The 20,764-nt window shown below is 50.2% G+C and overlaps 1 protein-coding gene across 7 annotated transcripts in view; it reads right to left on the reverse strand.

The window, feature by feature from the left end:
- The window catches only part of MBP (myelin basic protein), a 92,554-nt gene that overhangs the window by 57,893 nt on the left and 13,897 nt on the right, over positions 1-20,764 (reverse strand). For all 7 annotated transcript variants that reach the window (XM_037007412.2, XM_037007411.2, XM_037007410.2 and 4 more), the window contains exons 2-3: positions 16,253-16,328; positions 1,384-1,471 (exon numbers count right to left, since the gene is read on the reverse strand). In XM_037007412.2, the coding sequence (XP_036863307.1) occupies positions 1,384-1,471; positions 16,253-16,303 (139 nt within the window). In that variant the 5' untranslated portion in view covers positions 16,304-16,328. The remainder of the gene's footprint in view (positions 1-1,383; positions 1,472-16,252; positions 16,329-20,764) is intronic.

Below are 20,764 nucleotides of genomic sequence, written 5' to 3' on the forward strand. Positions count from 1 at the left end.
GGTCTAAAGAAACCTTTGTGTTAGAAGTTCACGGATGGATTTATTCCTGAAATCACGGACGCAGACATTCCCCCCTAACTTTCCCTCCGCGCTCTGAAGAAAACACCCCGCGCACCAGGCCACCGACCTGCCGTCCTGTCCGTCTCTCCTCTGCTCTGCCCCTGAGGAACGGAAGCCCCTCCTGAGGGCAGCGGTCGACACTCAGGCATGCCCCCCAGCAAATCCCCGGGAAAATCAGTATGAAGCATGTGGAAGCTGGGGGGCTCCTGAGCGCCCGGTTTCCATCAGACTGATCCCCAGGGCCTCCTGTCTTGGGCCCTTACGTCAGTCATGCTGATTTTCATGGGAAGTTTACGACACTGAAAACGTGGGCAGCAGTACTTTTAGTTCTGTGTGCTGCTCAAGGAGGCTGGAATGAGAGAGACAGAAGGGACTTTGAAAAACTGCAAGTAAATCGGGACAAAATCGGGGTAGATGTTCCTGGCTGACGAGCGCAGCATAGAGAAACCCTTTCCACGCACAGGCAGAGCCCAGCCAGGGAACACGGCGCGGACGTCGGACGCAGCAAGCGGGGCTGCCTGTGTCTGAGGGGGGCTCAGGATGGCAGCCCTCGCATCCCTGCGTTTGCTGGCACTGCAGCACGACCGCGCCTCGGGGCGCAGCCCTGCGGCTCTCCCCGCCGTGGGAAGGCGTGGACGGGAGGGGAGAGCAAGGCCCTGGACAGGCCGGGCTGCTGCGCCGCGGGGCCTGGGGCAGGTCGCTGAGCGCCACCGTCACGTGTGATTTCAGGACATAAGACTCAGATGGGAGCTGTCCACTCACTCCCCGGGGGAGCGGAAATGAGGGTGAACAGCACCATGTGATGGCAACTCACGCCAGCAGGGCACTGAGAAGAGGGGGGCCTCCACAGACAGAGAGCGGCCATCGCACTCCGCCTCCTGAGTCACTCTTCACAGGTCACACATATCTAGGCGTTGGGACAATCTCACTTCCTCCTGAGTCACTGTTTATGGGCTCTGATAGGCTATTACCCGCACACGAATGATCAGACAGGGAATAAGAACAACACCTCACGGCAAAGAAAAGCTGGGAACGCTCTGGGGCCTGCGTGCCCAAAAGTCAAGCAAAATAAAAAGAAAAACAAGAACAAGATGGGGCCAAACAGACCGGGTCACCAGGGTGGCCACATGGTGGTGGGAGAACAGACTGTAAGATGCTAAGGGGACTTAGCCTCCCTGTTACTATAAAGTCCACATTTTTAAAAATGAGAACAGATTCATAGATGATTCAGGTAATTAAAAAACAAAAACCTTCCCCAAAGGAGAATGTATTTTCACACAATGATGATCTGAAATCACATCTCCTAATTTGTACGTTACATACCAAACACGTCGTTGTCTTCCGAGGTCCCCTGGGAAAGGGTGAGAAGTTTTCTCTTTTTCTCAGATTCTCCTCTGTTGGTTTCACCTTCCTGGAAATGAAACAGAACAAAACCCTTTCTTAAGATACAGTGTTTTATCTACAAAATAACTGTAATGCATTTTCCTCTTTATTAATTTTGCAGCAGATAACCACAGTCTCATGGTGCTGGGCCTTGGCTCAGGGGGGTGGGCGGCAGAGGACTCTGAGTGAATTCTGGCTTGTTTCCCTGCCGGAGCACGCAAGAAGTGAATACACAGTTACGCAAAGGAAGCCGTGATCCCAGGAGAAGAGCATTAGCTGACATCATCCCGCACGTCCCAGGAGCGGGCCCCCTTAGTCGCCCTGCTGGGGTGCAGGTGAAAGCTTGGGATGGAGCTGACACTGAACAACTTCCTTCAATCCCCCTTTGGCCACCTAGATGCCAAGCTGCACAGCCCGCAGGAGAACTGGCCCTTTCTGGGGCAAACTGATGCTGACGTCCAAGGGGTGCACTGGCATCCAATCCAAAATGCACCCTGAGGGTCACAGTGAAGACAGCCTGCTCCCCCAGCACCTCCCGTGGCCTGCTTTCTGCATCAGCTAAACAAAGATGGGCTGAGCCAGTCACGTTGCGGCGTGTGAACAGTGCAGGACACATGACATGGTACTTTTTGCAGGATACCCTGGAGGGAAAACCACACAGGGATTGTTCCAACCCCACAGGGCTTAGCAAGGTAAGTGGTGACGTGAACCCTGCATCCTCACAGCAGGGAGCTCCTTCGGAATCTTACATGTCACTGACGGTACCTTAAAAGAAAGGCACCTAGCAGAAATTTCATTATGACCTCTCCCAGGCACATCATTCCTCGTCCACATTTTAGACTCTTGGCCTTCCAGAACACAGGCTCAGAGGCCTCACAGTTTCCCAGCAGGCCCAATAACCCTCATCTAAGGGTCGCGTGTGGGTCCGGTTGCCGCCTGCTGTTTCTCAGAGTACCACATGTCCTGGAGGCTTAGGTCATTTTGGAGGGGATGTTACTAAAAGACAAATATTTGTTTATGGTCTTCATGTCCTGCCATATTCACTGGAGTGGGTAGATTTAATCCACCCAGAGGTTCACTGAAAATTGTTTGGGGGCCTGAGATCAGTGACATAGTTGAATGTTCTATTAAATTGTTATTTGCACAATAGCTGAGAATTCTGGCTCTGAAGCCCACTGCCTGGGCTGAACCTGGCTGCCCTGCTTGACCCATGGGCACTGCGGGGAAACGGTTTAAGCTCTCTATCCTGTTTGCTGAACCGTAACATGAGCATCGTGACACATCTCACGTGGCTTGGAGGGGGAGCATTCAATAAATGTAGCCTACTTTTTGCAAAAATACACAAAACTACTGAAAACACAGATTACTAGCTCATCAGGTTTTCTCTGCTATCCGAATAAGCCCTTATTTTTTCTTAGAACCATGGAACCAACTCTAAGGGGCCCTTTGGTCAAAGATCTCCTGGTGCAGAAAGATCAGGTCGTTGTGGGCCAGACCATTGTTTGGCCCCCATACTTGTATTCAAGGTGGGGTCTTCAGGTGACCTCTTTCTGCCACTGTCCCCAGTTAGGATAATGATCCTCATCTCTTAGCATCACTGAGATGACAGGAAATGTGTAAATTTATGGAGGCAAAATTACACAGTGATTCATTCACATCTTTATAATGCCTACGATGTTTGACAAGGTAAGTACAGAGGATCTGTTCATTAAGAGCAATTTCAACATTATCTATTTCTATAAAGAGGACCACAGCTGCCGGGTGCTAAGAACAGTGAGGAATCCGAGCCCTGCCTCGGTGCAGACTGACAAGCTGGCCTGCCACCGTTTCAAGGATGCTGACAGGGGACACGAGGCTCTGGGTCCCGGACGAAGGATGCTTTGTCACACACAGTGGTCCCCAAACCTCAGGGGCTACCCCTGGAATGGGGAGGGCTCTGTCTCCCAGATGCCCCGTAATCGCTGACGAGGATGTGGAGAACTGACAAGCCCCACACGTTGATAGTAAAATGCTGCAGCTGCTGAGGAAAACTGTTTGATTCGCTCAACCGTATCACAGAGTCACCATATGACACAAATTCCACTCAAGGGAAATGAAAACCTACGTCCACACAAAAACTCACACATGATGTTGGTAGTAGCGCTATTAGGAATGCCAAAAGGTGGAAATGACCCAAAAGCCCACCAACTAAGGATGGGATAAATAAAATGTGCCATTTTCCAACCATGGAATGTTGTTCGTTAATATAAAGGAAGGAAGTGCTGAGACCTGCTGCAGTGGGATGACCCTTGACAAGAGCCAGTCACCGAAAACCCCGTGGTGTGACCGCACACCACACAAAGTCACAAGAAGTGAGTCCACAGGGACTGAAAGCACACCAGCAGCTGCTAAGGACCGGGGAGGAGTGGGGTGGGACACGGGGCTGACAGTGGGTATGGGGCTTCTCTTAGGGGTGATGAAAACATAATAAGACCAGTTTGAGGGGATGGTTGCAAATGCTGTGAATATGCTAAAAATACTGAATTATACTTTTTAAATGAGTGAATTTAATAGCATGTGAATCAATAAAGCTATTAAGAGAAAAAAACAAACAAACATGTATGTACCCAATAGCCAGGGGCCAGTGAACCTTGGCTGGGCGCACAGCCTGGGGGAGGGGCAGTGGAGGGGGAGGGGTCACTCTTCACAGCGGCTGGCTGGTCACAGCGGGACTGCAGGCAGGCAGCGCCAAGACCCCAGACAGCATTTGAAATGCAGAGGATTAAAATTTTGGAAGACTGACTCTTCTCTCTAATTACAAGGCTGGTGAATTCTGCATCTGGCTAGAGTGATTAACTTAAATGGATTTATGAATAAAGGCACAGACAATGCTTTCTACTTAACACCGCAGATCCCAGAAGGAAAGTACAAGGACATTAGAAATTTCAGTGGGGTGAAATCTCAGTGCCAGGACTCCTTTTCTAGACCTGTTTTAATGGTACCAGAGGAGAACAGAGGAAGCATTTTTGATAACACAAGTTTATGGAAATCCAGGGGTTTTTTTCCTAAGAAAAGAAGCTAAGGGAAATGAAAATACGTCCACACAAAAACTTGCCCACAAGTGTTTGTGTACAGCAGCATTATCTATCTATAAGAGCCCAAAGGTAGAAACAATCCAAATGTTGACTAAGTGGTGAATGGATACATGAAACGCGGCCCATCCATAGATGGAATATTATTTGCCACAGAAGAGAGTGAAGCGCTGACACATGCATAGCTGGTGAGCACCAGAAACATCTGCTACGGGCCAGAAGGGGCCGCACGGCGTGTGAGTGCCTGTGTGCAACGCCCGCAGGAGGGAGACCTGGGGACCAAGTGCACTAGTGGTTCCTTAGGGCCGGGGGCATGCAGGCTGGGTTGAGAACTCTGGTTTCTTTCCAACGCGATGAAAATGCTCTAAAATTGACTGGTGATGGCCCCATATCTATAAATAAGCTAAAAGCCACTGCCTTGTGTACCTCCAACAGGTGCATTGTACTGTATATCTCAATAAAGGTGTTTTTTAAAGACATAAATGCTCAGTTTGCAGCATTTACATGCACGAAAATCAAATGTCACAGCATTACTGAAAGGGAGTTTGGAACTTTATGTTTGAGGTGGCTGATGGAGCCAGTATCTTAGGTCATGAAATGGCCCTCCTAAGCACATAGTTTTAAAGCCAGTCTTCACCCCGACTGTTCTGTAGTGTGATTAAGATCACAGAGTTCTTCAAATAATGAATGCAAAGAAATGAGCTCAGGATTTTATTTAAGCACTGACTTTTAGGAGTCCAAGAAAAGTGTGTTAGCTGGTGTCCGAGTAAAACTGCTTATCAAGGCCTGTTATTTAGCTGGACGTACTAGCTTCTATTTCAGGAACACAAACATCTTAACACAGGAACACAGAATAAAGCAATGGAAAATTCTATCTTTGCCATTTATTCCTGGAAGCCTCTGCTCTATCTGCTTATTAAGTGAAGGAAGAGGGACAGTCACACAGGGCAGGATGTGGGGCGAGCGTGGGGGAGGCAGAGAGAGACAGAGAGAGGCGCTGGGCAAGACAGGTGGATTCTGCTCAGGGCAGCTCTTTCACCTCGAGTTTGAGAGTCGAGCGAACTGCAAGTCTGATGAGAGCCCCTCCCAGGTAACTCACGTGCGGGCGCCCGTTCAGAAGGGCATAAAGCAGAATAAAGCAATGGAAAATTCTATCTTCTTAATTTGAGAGTGAATACATTCCTTCATTTTATGTCATAGTAACCTATCCTACTTAATTTCCCTGAACATATGGCCCTGTGCCTGTACATGTTTATTTAATTGCTTCCTACATTGCACATATGGGGCAAAGGCAATCAGGCCTAATATTTGGAAAAAGATGAATCTTTGCTCGAGAGACAAACATGTTGCTACACCAGAGCATACACCTGAATATATCCCTCAGCTCTGGGACCCCCTTGACCTCTCATGAGCCCCTTCCACGTAAGGCGGACGCACCGCTGCCACCCACCACGCAGGGTGGTGAACAGGAGCTGAGCCCACAGGTACACAGGCTTGGTCTGCTCTGGCCCCCGGCTAGCGGAGTTGAGGCCATGACATCCATCATTGTTTTACTATGATTCATCTGTTTCCCATACTTCAGAAAAGATGGAGGTAAAAATCTTAACTAAAAAACAGGTTTTGAAGTGCATATTAGTGCAATAAGACTAAGAAGTAAGGGGAAAGAGAAGTTTCTGGGAGAACTCCACCTGCGCCCGCACTCTGGCTCCCTGGCCAATGGAGTCAGCAGGACTGCACAACGGGCAGCACCTGCCCCCAGATGCTTCTCTTCAGGCTGGGTTCTGTGCTCCTGTGACCGGAGGGGTGAACCCCCAGAAGAGCAAACTTGCTCCATCTCACCCTCAGCGCCAGGGACACAAATGAGGCACAAATGACCCGTCACCTGAACTTTATTAAGAAACTAAAGACGTTTCAAGACTCTCAGAGTTACGACTGCTGACAGATGACGATCCTCAAGATCAGTAAGAAAAATTCCTCACCTCAAGAGTCTGAACACGATGGTCTCTGCAAATGCATATATTCAGGAGACATTTCAGTTTTTAGGCCAGGCCTTTTGTTTCATGACTGACAATAAACCAAGACAGAGCACAGTTAAGAGAATATACAAGTGAGAAAAAACACTTTTAAAAACCTCTATAGAGGAGACAGCGCATTCTCATCGGTCACGTGGCAACTCGGCCACCGGGAAAGATGCACATCTTATGGGTTTCTCTGTTACTCACGAAACAATACTCTAAGTACTAGAGGAATCGTGACTTCAAAAAAACTCACTCAGCTCCTAGTTTTTACAGCATGATCATGTGACCAAGAAAAAAACATACAACCAAAGACTGATTCTCTTAAATCAGAGTTGCAAGATAAGCCTGAGACGCCATGTTCCTGAACAGAGTGACTGAATGTTTGTATCCCAACAACAAAAAGGATGGGTCTATGTACTGAGAATGTCTCATCAAAAGCAAATAATATATTATATGCACCTGGAATATTCTATAAATACTATGTTCTGTTTTACTCCCAAATGCATTGCAATAAATCACTTTTAAAAAACTAAAATGGTGACAAAGTAGAAAAGATCAGCAAAACAGGATTTCACATTTCCATTTCATTCGAAAAGTGTCATCAGTCATTAGTTTAACAAAAATAGAAATCTGAGCCATGTGACTTTCAGTGCAAAGCATACCCAGAACCCTGCATTGCAAATGGAAGCAGGAACATGTCATGTGTCACCCATTACCCGCAGGCCTGACCCAGGTCGGACCCTCGTGCTCTGGGTCCCTCATGAGATGAGGCGGCAGGACGATGCATGTGGAGTGACGCATGCCGAGGCAGCCCGGGAACTCGCTGGGCGCGCATGGGCTCTGGTTCATGGACACCTTGCTGTCAAAGAAAACCACACATTTGCATATGCTCCTCCCTATCTTCTTCCTTCTTTCCTTCCCCGTGCTGAGCTCAGGCTGGGGCCACCGCACCCCACAGCTATGCTCAGTGTGGAGCCAGCCTCCAGCGTCCCTGCTGGCCTCAGAGAGAAGGCCCGGGTCCCCACGATAGCCTGTCAGGCTCCGGGGAGCCCGGCCTTCCGCCCCTGCAGCCCCCCACACTGGCCTCCCGGCCGCCTTCTGCAGCAGAGGGAGTGGCTGCCTCAGGTTTTTGCCCTTGCTGTGTCCTCGGCTTGGAGCACCCTGACCCCAGGGAGCACGTGGTCCTGTCTCCGCTTTCCTGGCTGTGGTTTCCCTGGCAGCCCCACCCTTCCTCCTGGACCCCAGCCACATCTGAAGCATGTTGCTTGCATGCCAATTTGATCGTCTGTCTCCACAACCACACGCAGGTGGGCTGGGGAAGGGCCTTTGCACGGCCACGCACCCTGGCCCTGGTGCACACGTGTGACTGCGTGAGCACCTGAGTCCATGTCAGGGCCCGCTGCTCCCTGAGTGCGCCCGTGCGGGGCCAGGGATCGCTGGCCGAGGCAGGCCCCGCCTCCACTGCTGTGCCGAGGACAGGCCCCCGGCCCCCGGCTCTGAAGGGCGGCGCGGGAGGCGAGGCTCCACACGGCCCAGCTGGCTCCCTTGGCTTTTATTTTCCCTTGATCAAAAGAGGACAGTTTCTTTAAATGTATCTGAAGAAGTATTCTCTCTCCCAACAGCTGCTTCCAGCAGAAACAAGCAGGCCCAGCAGGACCCAATGTCCGCTTCTGGGACCAACTGACCGGCAAGCGGAGAGACACAGCGAGCCCGGCCCTTCAGGTGGGGATGCTCGAGCACTGGGGACAGAGAAGCCCGGACAGGCGCAAGGGGGCGAGGGCCCCAAGGAGGGATGGGCAGTGGGGGGCGGGTGCAGGGGCCACGTGGGATCCTCACTCACATTCCAAACAGCATGCACGCCAGCCTTCCCCTCTTACATCTCAGGATGCTGGTAGTTTGTTAAGTGCCCTAATGCCCCCACGAGATGGCAGAGTGTGAGCACACATACGTCGGTGAGTGATCTGTGTTGCAGAGATCCCAAGTCACCATGTGTAATTTATGTGATTACCAACTTGCCTTCTACATTTACTTGCATCTTGTGTTTGGTTACATGTGACTTGGGTTGAAGCATCATTTGGGATGCATTAAATAACAGAGCCTGTTTTGCAAGTACCAAGAGCTACAGAAACATAATAATGAATTTTATCCAGGCTTTTAACTATATGATGACTAAATTAATATAGGCACCAAGTCCCAATTGGGAGAATGATGTGTTTAGAGTCATCAAGGGTGGAGCTGGAGCTGAGATAAGGTGTCCGTGGGCTGCTGGTCAGCATCTACACGCTTGTGTGTGGAAGGCAAGAAATATCACACACATACATGTTCACAGACACACCTGTTTACACATACACATGCTCACATACATGTTCACAGATACACATACACAGATACACATGCTCACAAACATGCTCACACATACACACAAACATGCTCACACATACACACACATACACAAACATGTACACTCACACACACACACAAAGATCATTTTTCACAAGTATATTCCAGGATATGAATCTCATGCTTCCAATAAATACCATTTTTAAAAGTGGATTTTTTAGGTTTCACTGCATTTAAAACATTGTAAGAGGGTTTTGTTAAACATAAAATGTTCTTTCTTAAGAGTACAACAAGCACAGGGTTTTCACACAGAAGGACATGCTTTTTACACTGTCAGAGTCTGAAATAAACTTGTCTTCAAAGATAAAATTACACGGTGGCGTTTCTGGAATCACCTGGCATGGATGAGAAACGCTGGCCGGTGACCCTGGGCAGATGCACGGAGCAGCAGCGACTGCAAACTGTTTGGGGAGGAACACAACTCACCAGCCAAACCCCTTCCCGCCCCAGGCAGGCACCATGGCAGGAAGGCACTTGTGCCCGTTCCCCTCCCATGGACCTAACCCAGCCGCCATTGAGGCCAAGAGCTCTGAGTAAGAAGCTGCACTGCTCTTGGCCAAACACAGATCCGCAGCTGGGCTGGAAGACTTCCACCTCAGTGTGTCCATCAGGAGCCCAACTACTTCCCCAACTTAAAAACCCCCTTAAAGCAGTAAGCAGCGGGCCCAGCTCTCTCTTTCCCTCCCTGCCTGTCAGCAGCATAACGTGATTTACAATTACAGACACAGGGTCGGAGTGATTGTCCCAGGGACATTACGCAGTGAAGTAAGAAACGAGGAGGGAGGCTTTGTGCACCCAGCAAAACAAGGTGACAAACAGGCCTGTCTCACAGATCAGCCACCTCCAGGCCCAAGGGCACACGCAGCGGGGCGGGAGAGGAGGTGTGGGTGCAGCCTGTGGGGTGAGGAAGACACAGAATCCCTGCAGGCATGCTCTCCTGTTTCTCTACAGTTACACAGAGAACAATTATACTGTTGTGTCATTTACACTTAACACCCAGTGTTAAATGTATCACTTGTATTTATTGGCTTTTGTGGTCCAAAGTCAGGTGCTTGCAAATTGGGTCGTGGTTTCAGATACAAACTAGCTTTGCCAACTAAATCCCAAACGTAATGAACCCCATGATAGTGAAAGAGCACAGAATAGGAGCCTCTCACAGCCGGGGCCCTGAGCCTGCAAGCCCTGGACCCTTGGCCACAGCCATGGAGGTCCTGAGCCCGGGGGCTGTGGGCCCCTCTCAGCCTCAGCCCAACCCCAACAACCTCAAGGTCCTGAGGCCTCCCCGGGTGCCCCCTGAATGTCACTGAGCAGGAGTGAGGCAGCAAACGCTCCATGTTGGGGTCACAAGCGGCGAGCTCTAAGATGGGGAGTGGGCTAGGCAGGCGGGGGTGGGCAGAGGTGGCCCAGCTCAGGCCAGGACGGAGGGAGGGGGTTGGGGTGCCTGGAGGTGGGCCCACCGGGGCAGCCGGCCGAGTCCATCAATCATGTGCTGGCGTGTTGACTGTGTTGGCTTTAGGTCACATGGGGCACCACTTCATGATTGCCTGCCATTATTTTTATTAAGGGTTGTCGAGCAGTGGCTTTAGCTAATTACACCTTAGGCCTTTAGCAATTACACCTGTGGTTGTGAGACTTGCTGTCCCTGACTTACAAAGGTATGAGTGTTCCCAGTTTATGAGGGAAACACAATACCCACTTGCATTACTGACATTCCATGCAAAGCTGTGAAGAGACTCCCTGGGCCTCTTGCAAAGCAGAGGCCAGGCCTGCTGACACAGGCAAAGCTCTGCTCTAAGACGCTGAGGGAGCCCCTTCTCCCCGCAGGTGGCGTGGCTGCATCTTGCCAACACTGGCCGGGGGACCGCGGCGGTTTCTGGTGGGCACAGCAGCCTGCCCGGCACGCCAGCTCCTCAGGGATGGCTCTGGCTCACAGACACGGCGCTACAGAACCCAACTAGAGCAGGATGTTCCCCATTACATTCTTTTGGTTCCTTCCCAAGTGAGATACAGATGTATTCTGAGTTTTTCCAAACTCTAATCAGGTTTTTGCTTATTCACAGATTTTGGAAAGCCTCTTTAAAAGGTCATGCGTCCAGATTATTTTATTTCTCTCTTGAAGCACATAGAAGTTCTTCCAGAAGCACTGAACAGTCAGGAGGGTGGTCTCTGAGTACGCACTGAGCCCAGAGGCCATCCATATAAACGTGCATCCTCTGAATGCATGGTTCAGACTTCTGCAGTAGACAGCACACTTTAGAGGACGCACTGGCCAAGCAGTGGCTGTAGGACCTTCAAGGCCGAGGGGAGCGAGCAGGAGCTCACATTTTCGCATGTGCACTTCCCAGCACACCAGCACCATTCTTTGAAGGTCTGGTACTTATACGTGTTTCTCAGAGAACTTAATCTTTTAAACTAGATATTAACTTTTCCAAGAAATTGTGTGACTTTGAGAATGACTGGACATACAAGGAGCTGATGGATATCTGGGAGGGTTCTGGGTGCCCTAAGAACGAGGGTGACATACAGCAAGCACCCAGTAAGACCACACTGCTACAGGAAACGTGGCTGTTTAAATCTAAATTTTACAATGCATAACATCAAAATTTGGTTCTTCAGTTGTACACCCCCATTTCACATGCCTCTTAGCCACATGTGTCCTATGCCTACCCTACTGGGGGGCACAGATAAGCAGAACATTTCCATTATTGCAGGAAAAGCTTCTGGTTGGCACTGCAGCAGGGTAACCACATGGCGAGTAATCATCATAGGGCATCTGTTGGCCCCCTGCGCTGCCTTCCTAATGCACCGCTACCTGTGAAAGGTAGTCCAGTGTCCCACAACTGAGGCCAAGAGGAACTCTTCAGGGTGTGTGTGTGCAAGTGTGGGAGACAGAAATAAAGACAATGGGCTCTAAGCTGCTGAACAGACAGGGCAGTGAAGCCAGCCTGCCCTCTGCCTGAGATGCTCACGAACCGCCGTCTGGCTGCTGCCCTGTGCCTGAGTGTGACCCTCGACAGGCATGGCTCTGTGGGGAAATGCCTTCTACTTTTCTTTTTCAGCCCTCTCAATGTTCGAACACACATTGTGTGATTAACTTTAGAATTATTTGAGTTCTCAAAAAATTTTGCTTCTGTGACTTTCCTGATAAGATAGAAATTATATGTTTATGGGTTTAACAACAGCCAACGCCCTGCGGTCAAATCACAAAGGTGAGATTTCCGGGTGAACTGGGTGCTCAAAGGCACTCAGCCCTATGGCTCGATGCTCCAGGCAGGGGCTGGGGGAGCGGCAGGAAGTGACTTAGTGATTCTGCTCCCCACTCTGTGAAACAGCGATGGCGACAGCGGTTGGTTTTACAAGGAACTGTGGGAGGAAGCGTGACACAGAGAAAACCACGATGCTCCGGCGGGAGCTCAGCCGGGTCTGCTTGCGGCTCAGAGGACAGCACCCCGCCCTGGGCTTGCTGGCTGGCATCCTCAGGTGAAGCCTGCTGGCAGTCAGCAGGGAGTGGACATGGGACACTAGGCAACAGGCTGAGGTCAGTAGCCCATCAACAGAGGGACACAGGTCAGGCCCTCACTGAACTGAATCTCCATGCAGAGTGGTGGCTGCATGGAGCAGCAGCAGGTGATGGTTTGCACAGAACATGTCTCATTCCTGAGGACTGTCGAGCGAGAACAGAGCTCACTGACCAAGGGCAGTAGGCTGACAGCGTCCTCCCATGGGCTGAGATGTTCAGGACCCAATTCCCAAGAGGAATGGCCTTCAGGAATGAACCCACAGGTGGAAAAGTCAGCCCATCCCACAGCTGGGAGGCCAGCAGCTTTAAAGGATATCTGCTTCCCCATCAATGTGAAAGACCGTCACCCGCTAACCGGTCAGCACCTCTGTGTACACTTGCAGACCAAATCTCCCATATCTCAGAGTGCCATTCTAATATTATCTGGAGAGTCTCATAAGAGAGCAGGGTTTAGATGATGATTAAATATGCAAATGGCTTCTCCAGGGGCATGATGCTCCCCAGAGAGGTGGCAAGCATATGCCTGCTGTCCCGTGTGGCATGCACGTGGCTTTGAAGAGCTAACCAGCTTAATTTGAAAAACCAGACTAAGTTACTCCCCACTGCAAAATTTAGATGTGAATCTAAATTTTGCAAGCTCTTGGAGATCTTTTCCATAAAGTGGATTAAGTAGGAAAACTCAGAAATATTACTAGACTAGAACCTCCGTGAGCCAGACACACACGCAGGGAAGGCACAGAGGTGGCCTCGTCCTGGCCACCCACACCTGGAAGCAGGTGTTCAAAATTATTATTACTTGTCGGATTCCACACCTTCGTAGCTCATGGCTGGATTTCCTGGGAAAAACTAACCTACTCATTGTCTTTATTTTTCACGTTTCCTAGTTATAATGTTGCAAACTAGCAAAGCTCACTAGTTTCATGGAGAAAAAGAAATCATGAGATTCTAAGGTACCTTTCTTCATTCCTCTGTCAACAGAGTCTGTTTTCAAAAAAAAAAACAAAGCAAATGAATTCAGGTGTTAGGAAACAGGTTATGGCACCGAGAATCACACCCCCTCGCGATAGGCAGGGAACTGGGAGGCGGGAGGAGGCAGTTCCCCAGCAACCAGGCCTGGTCCAGAACCTTCCATTGGCCCCCTCTGGGCTATTCCAGTGAGACGCACACAGGCTGGTTCGGTGGGCGCAGCGGCTAGCAGTTCCTGCCTGGACCACCACCTCCCTCCGAGGCCTGCCTGATTTTCCTGCCTCTCTGCAATAGTCTCCATGGAGGGATCTTCCTCTGCAAAGCAAAAACTCACCCTGAAGTCCTTTCTGCAGGACATTGCTGCTCTGAAATAATGGCATTTAGGGCATCCTCAGGTTCAAGAGGGAAGGAGCCTGCGCTGCCCACCAGATGAGAGAGACCCGTGGCCCAGGCCCCCCTGCGGGGCTGAGTGTCACCTCTGTGCAGAGCCTGGAATACGCCTGGGTCAGTGAAGGGCAACTCCCCTCGCACACTGTTAACAGCGGACACGCCAATGGAGCTGCAGCCACCCCCTCAGCAAGGGCACTCATCACGAAGACCCCGGTTCCCAGCCACCACCCTGAGAGGTATGATTCGACTGACAGGCATGGCGGCCGCTGTGCACACGGGGGGTCTGTGGGGTGATCTGGGCCAGGGAGGTCCAGTCACTGGGACACCCAGAGCCTGCAGCCCTCAGCGAGGCTCCAGGACTTAAAAAGGGGCAGGGACTGGCAGAAAGGGCCAAGACACTGGGTGCCCAAAGTCAAATCTTTTTACAGCACCTAAACGTTTTGCCCAGTGCCCTAATCCTAAGCTCATGGTCCTTCTTCCTGCTTCCTGAGGAGCCTCTTCTCCCGGCCCGAGACGGCGCTCCGTGGGGTTGGCCAGCTGGCCCGGGCAGCTTGACCTGCCCTCCTGTGGAACCCCCATTAACAGGTCCACAGGCAGCACCCCGGAACAGACAAAGCTCTCCTTAGAGTCTCTCCTAGGAAAAAATAGTCCTCCCAGAATTGCACTCAGAAACATACAGAATGATGAACAGGAGGCCTGGAGCTCTGGAATTTTTGTCTGTTTTGGTTGAAGTTTAAATGCTGTGCCACAGCACAGACCCAGGCACCCAAGCGTCAGGTATTTTCTCTCATTACAACAAATAAAATGAAAAGAGCTCTTACATGTAACAACTACCTACCTATAGGGACCACTGTTTTCAAATTACCAAATTTTTATTTGTCTTTAGCTCACCAGAATGTTAAAAATTAGACTTCAAGAAACAAAACCGCAGGCTTTACTGCTGCCTAACAATCATGCTTTGGTATAATTAAACAAATCAAAAATATGTTTGGGTGCTTCACAACGTCGAACAACAGGAAATAAACTGCAAGCCACAGACAGGTTTGTAAAGCAGGAGTCGCAAATTAGTCATTACAAGACCTGAAACACCACAGAGCTAACAAGCCGGAGCCGTTTGAGGGGGTGTCATCCACTTTCATTTCTGGTCAGGGCTGAACCTGTCCAGTTTGGACGCTGCCCGAATCCCTGGTCTTCATGGTGACTGAGTAGCACCCGCTCGCAGATCACTGTGAGCTGTGAGCACAGAATGATGGGTAACGCAGGTCAAGTATGAGCTTCAGGGAAGCCAGGCCCCCTTCAACACTATTAGAACCATTCACGTGTTTATAAAACGGGCTTTCCTTTCATGGGCGAGGGGAAGACTCCAAGCCAGTAGTAACATTATAAAAACATAAACCCCCTCTAGCTCACCTGAAATCACTAAGGTGGGCACTAGGTAACACTGGAACCTTAATTACAATAAAATATGAGCAAGAACAGGATGCCGTCACTCACTTACCATGCATGGATGATTCAAAAGCAAGTTATGGAAATGCACCCACTTAGCTGACACTGAAATTGAGTCCAAGTACAGATCAGAGAAGGACCTACTCCTGCAGAGACCCTGGTCAAGGGGTCTTGAGGCTGGAATTCAATGCAGTTGAATCCAGCGGGCATTTTAAAAGCACTTCCCTGTGTAAGCTGGTGTGGGGGGAGGTGCGGGATCCCATCCTTAGCCTCGTGACATTTGAGTGAACTGTCATTTGCCTTGAGTTATAACACATAAATGTTGAATCGCACTACCAAAAAAATGGAATAATTTCTCTTTTCCACCTAGGGTTTAGGGTGATTTCAAAGTTTCGGCACAATGTCAGGCCTGTTTCCTCATAATCTGTAATGACTCTTGAGCGAAAGAGGAAGCAGTGGGCGTTTGAGGCCATCAGGACCCCTGGTATTGGGTGGCCTTGTGAGCATCATCCACTGTGAATGGCTCAGTAGGAAAACTGCTAAGAACCACTATCTCGAGGCACCCCAAGGGCACTAAGGGTAACGGAGGCAGAACCACAGGAAGCCCAGGCCTGTAAAATAGGGTAGAGAATGACCAGTGCCGTGTTAGAGACGCCAAGATTAATTCTGACTAGCTGGACGCATCCAGATGGTTCTCATTTGCAGTCTCCCCATTTGCTCATCTGTGTTTCTCCAGTTCTCTATGGTCAGGCGTAGACAGATGCAAGGCAGGCACAGCTGCAAAGTCACAGTACGGTGGTCCCGGGTCGGGGTGCAGGCTGAGGAGCTGGGTTCCCGTCTGCGTGCTAAGGACCGCCCTACAAGTTCTAGGGGAAGTGGGTCACAGTCCACTGGTGTAGCAGGACACCCTGGTGGCCACAGCATGTACCCAGAGGTTTTGCATTTAAGCACAGAGGCAGAAGAGACGCTTTGTGGACTGTGAGCAGCTGGCTTCTTACCTTACCGCCTTTTTCTACACCCAACTCTCGCTTCCCCGCGTGGTTCCCCATCCTGGGCCGACGAGCTGCTCAGAAGCTAAAAGAAGAAGAGAAGGCCAGCTTACAACTTGTACTGAGAGTTTTCTGCACTGCTTTCAATCACAACAACAATCCCGTGAGATGCTTTGCCCACTGCGAGAAAATTAATGCCCCCAAAACTCAAGAGATGCGCCACAGCCTTGCCAGTGATGCCCCTGCCTTCCAACCTCATGAGAAAAACACGGAAACAGGACAGCTGCCCCACCCCAATTCCATTCCTGAACGGATGCATCAGGCGCTTCCCCCTCGGCAAGGCTGCCCATCTCAGCAGACCTCGGGTGGTTTGTGCACAGATACAGACACGCGCAGCCCCAGGTAGATGCAGGTGTAAGGCCCCCTGAAAACAGCAGGGTCGTAAGTTCCCATCACTGCTGAGGGGTCGTGTGCACAAAGAAACAGAAAGATAAAGTTGCATAAAAAGCCTGTGCTCCTCATTTTTATATTTTCTAACCCAAACTTTATCAGCAAATTCATGATTGTTCCCCCCAAAAGACAAAACTGAAGAATTCAGCCAAACCATTCCATGCACATTCTGAGGACCACAGCACAAACCAGTATGTGTAAAGGGCGCTTTTAACGCTGCAAGCCCAGCTTGCAGATGATTTGAGTGTCCACCGTCACTAGATCATCCACCTTCCCAATTTGTTCAAATTGGGCACCAAAAAAAAAGCCTTTATGGGGGAATCTCACTGGGAAAATGGAGGTTGGGCACATATGGTACTCTTCTTTGTAGGAATGGTACAAAAAGAAACGAGAGGATTGGCTCTTGTCCTCTTAGGGTCTGAGGTGGAGTCAGACGTCAGGAATGGGGGGCCTTGCAGACACTAGCCTAATGGCTGCGTGTGGAGTAGCTGTGTTTCTGGTTTGACCTCTCTGGTTCCATGCAGGATTTTACTAAATATTGGGAACTTGCCATATGTATACAATACACAGACTCAATGCATCAAACAGCTGTGGGTTGCCCTCCCTATTCAAGAATCCCTGGTCTATTCAAATCTAAGCACAGCCGACCACAGTTCTCTTCTTTGGAGCTGACAACGTGGGCTTGCGGGGTTTTCCCACCCAGGCATGAAGAGCCCCCTGCTACCGTCTCTGAGCTCACCTGGCGGCCCTCTGACCCCAGCCCAACTTCCTGCTGTGTCCAGCTGCTGCTCGCCTGGCTGGTGCCAGGCAAACCCCAGGTAGCATCCCTCCTTCCAGAAAACAAACCCCCCAGGTGTCCACCTGTATCAGCGTGGGAAGTAGGAATATTTGGGGGCTGCTATGGACAAAAGGGGAGCTGTTTCTGGACTCAGGTTTTTCGAAGCACAGCTGAAATCGAGTCACGGATGCCCCACCCCCTCCTGGAGACACCAGGGCCTCTTCCCAGGCGGCTCATCCCGGCGAGCATCACCACACTTCAAAGGCACTCCTAGGCTGTGCTTGGAAAAACTGTTCATGAAGTATTTCAATCAGTATTTAGAAAACTCAAGACTACTGGACCCCCAAATAAGCTGCTGTAAGAAACGCCAGGTCTGAATGCATACAAAATTAGTTATATTTTACCAGCCACTCAGGTTAACAGAGAATTAATTTTATTATATGTGTCATTTCAAGGAGGTAGGCTCTGACCTTAAATGTACAGCAGACATACCAGCAGGTAAAGACAGACAGGAAGTGACAGCTGACATATGATGGCCTTCTCACAGGGGCCCTTCTGCACGGGCCTGGGCACAGGTGTCTGCAGTGTGCTTGTAGTACGGCGAGGGCCAGGGAGCGGGGCGGACGGCTGGCGCTGGTTTCTTCCAGCCTCACTGCCCCTCCGCCACCACAGCAGGAGCTGGAGGCCCAGAGGACGGGTCTCCTGCCGTGACCCTGACGGAGCCCAGCTCCCACCCCCGGTCTCCCTAATATGCCGGAGGGAACATCTGCAGACGAAAGCACTGGGCGTTTGGAGGTCATCTTCCTTTCATTTCATTTTTGCAATTAATCAAATCGGGAGAGCAAGAGAAAAATGTGGTAACTGTGTGGAATGCTGCACGGAAGTCAGGCGGTTCTCAAGCATCTCTGGGTAATTTAATAAGCTTCCTGTGAAATCAAAAAAAAAAAAGGATGGTGGAGGGCCCGGGCAGGGAGAAAGAAAGGCCTTTTGGCCACGCTGGATGCTCACATCCTCCTCAGACTGAAATTCAATTCCAGATATTCCTAAACAGCCACAGGGATTATTGGAAATTTCCATAATGTTTACACCATTATCCACACTTTGTGTTAGCTAGAGGCCACAGTTAAGCATATGGAGTACAAGTGAGTGAGCCAGATTTACTGGAAGCCATCCAGTCTTAACCGAGTGGATTTCATTTTTAATAACATATTCCTACTGCAGCCGACACAAGGTCAGCGGAGACCCTGAAGGAACCGGCCCAGATAAAACCCGCCACGGGTGGGCTGCTGCTCCAGAGCGTGAGGCCGAGCGCGTGGGGCGTGAGGGGCAGCGCCGCCCAGTGTGTGATTCACCGAGAGCTTTCTGCAGGTCCATCTCGTCCTGCCCGTAGCTCTGCCCTGCTAAGGGGCAGCCACGCTCCTGCGGGCGGCCTGGGCCAGCTCCTCCACCTCTCTGAGCCACAGGGCCTGTAACATGGAAGCAACAAAGGCTCGCCCCGTCTGTTGGAGGAATGCAATACCCCAGGGGTCAGGGAGCTCTGGGGCTGGCTGGTCTCTTTCTCTGCCCTGGTGCACGTTACAGGGTGGGAGTAGGGGGTGGGGGGTGGTGAGCGGCTGAGGAAACACCCTCTGGCTACCTGCCACTGCATGCACACTGCAGGGACCCTCACGTGGGCCACCACCTGTGTGCACATCCACTCTTAAGTGGACAAGGTCAAGGAGAGGCAAACAGATAGAAACACCAGCGGCCCCCGGAGAGCCCAGAAGGGCCGTCCCACAACAAGCCCTCAAGGATAGTCCCTGCTCAAACCCAGCACGAAGCACGGAGATACCCCAGCTTCTCACTTAAGGCTGTGCTGGGGCAGGGGGTGAGGGAGGGGGACATGGTGAGCAGGAGACTCTGCAGACAGCCATTCCCCATGCCCTCCACAAGGGGGGAAGCCTGCGTCCGCTCTGAGCGCTGACATGTCAGCTGTGGTGATGCAAGACCCATGTGTGACCCTGCAGGACTGACCTACAATCAGCCTGGCTGGTTGTTTTTATGTCCATGTCACAGGAAACAGATCTCTGTTGTACTATTTTTACAGACTTACAGTTCTTTTCACTTTGGTTTCAAAAGATGTTGACTGTACCAAATTTTTTGAGTCCCTGTTCAAGAAAGCAATCCTAAAATTAATGTTTCCATGGAGATACAGGATTAATTTTACAGTATTTTTTTGCTTTACCCCTCACACTTCTATAAGCCTTTTATGTCATGTAATTACAGGAATAACAATGTAGCTTTATCCCCATTTTACAGTTGAGAAAGTAAAGTTTAGAGGCCTGGGTCTAGCTACAAGTATACCAATGCCTCTAGGAATGTATTTTAGTTAAAAATAGGGATTACTGGACATCACTTACATGACGGGCATGTCTCATGGGGTGAAAAGCATTCCACTAGGTCTGAGACACCAGCATCTCTACATTATTAACTCAGCAGAGAGAAATAAGACCTTACGGGACCAAGGGACCTTGAGGAAATACATGAATGACAAACACCTGCTCCTTGCAAACCTGTACATAGATACACAGGTTCTATAATGAAAACAGCAAATTTCCTACCTAATTAACTCCCGACCTAATACCTTACAACGACATCCGATGAAAAGCGCATATAGGGAATTACCTGGATTTTTAATCCGGCACCTGCCGATCGTTAATTACTATAGAGCTCAGCAAATCTAACCTCTCTTGCCTTTGGGTTTTCATCTGTGAAAATGGAGATCATAAAGCCTGCAGTGTGGTGTTCAAGCCTTGTAGGGGATTAACTAAAATAACAGACTCAGAAGCCACAGCCCTGACACCATACCGGTAACGCTGCCTTCTCTCCTTCATCAGAGAAGGGCAGGCACCTCAAGTAAGGCTCAGAAGGCAGAGGAGATGAACAAGGAATTGATTATGACCCCCCCAGGCTGATCCTCCATGTATCTCAACTGTAAAAGTTCAACATTCTTGTAATAAATCTTTTTCTGTAAATACATTGCTTCAAGATCAGCAGAGAGCCAGAGGGTGGTCTTTTTTATCACTCTCTGGTGCAATTATTTATGTGCAGTATTTCAGAGTGACTTTCTCTTTGTCCTGCAGCCACTTGTGCACACGTGAGTGTGGATGGTGGGAGGCAACTTGCAGGGGGAGAAGGACGCAGGGACTGAGGTCCCCGCTGGGTCACGGAGGTGCAGCAGGCGAGAAGCCACAGACATGCTGAGCACACAGTGAACGCCGGGATCTACTCACTAGAATTCACTCACCGCCATT

Source organism: Manis javanica, chromosome 9 (assembly GCF_040802235.1).
Source record: "Manis javanica isolate MJ-LG chromosome 9, MJ_LKY, whole genome shotgun sequence".
In the NCBI taxonomy this organism is placed as follows: Eukaryota; Metazoa; Chordata; class Mammalia; order Pholidota; family Manidae; genus Manis; species Manis javanica.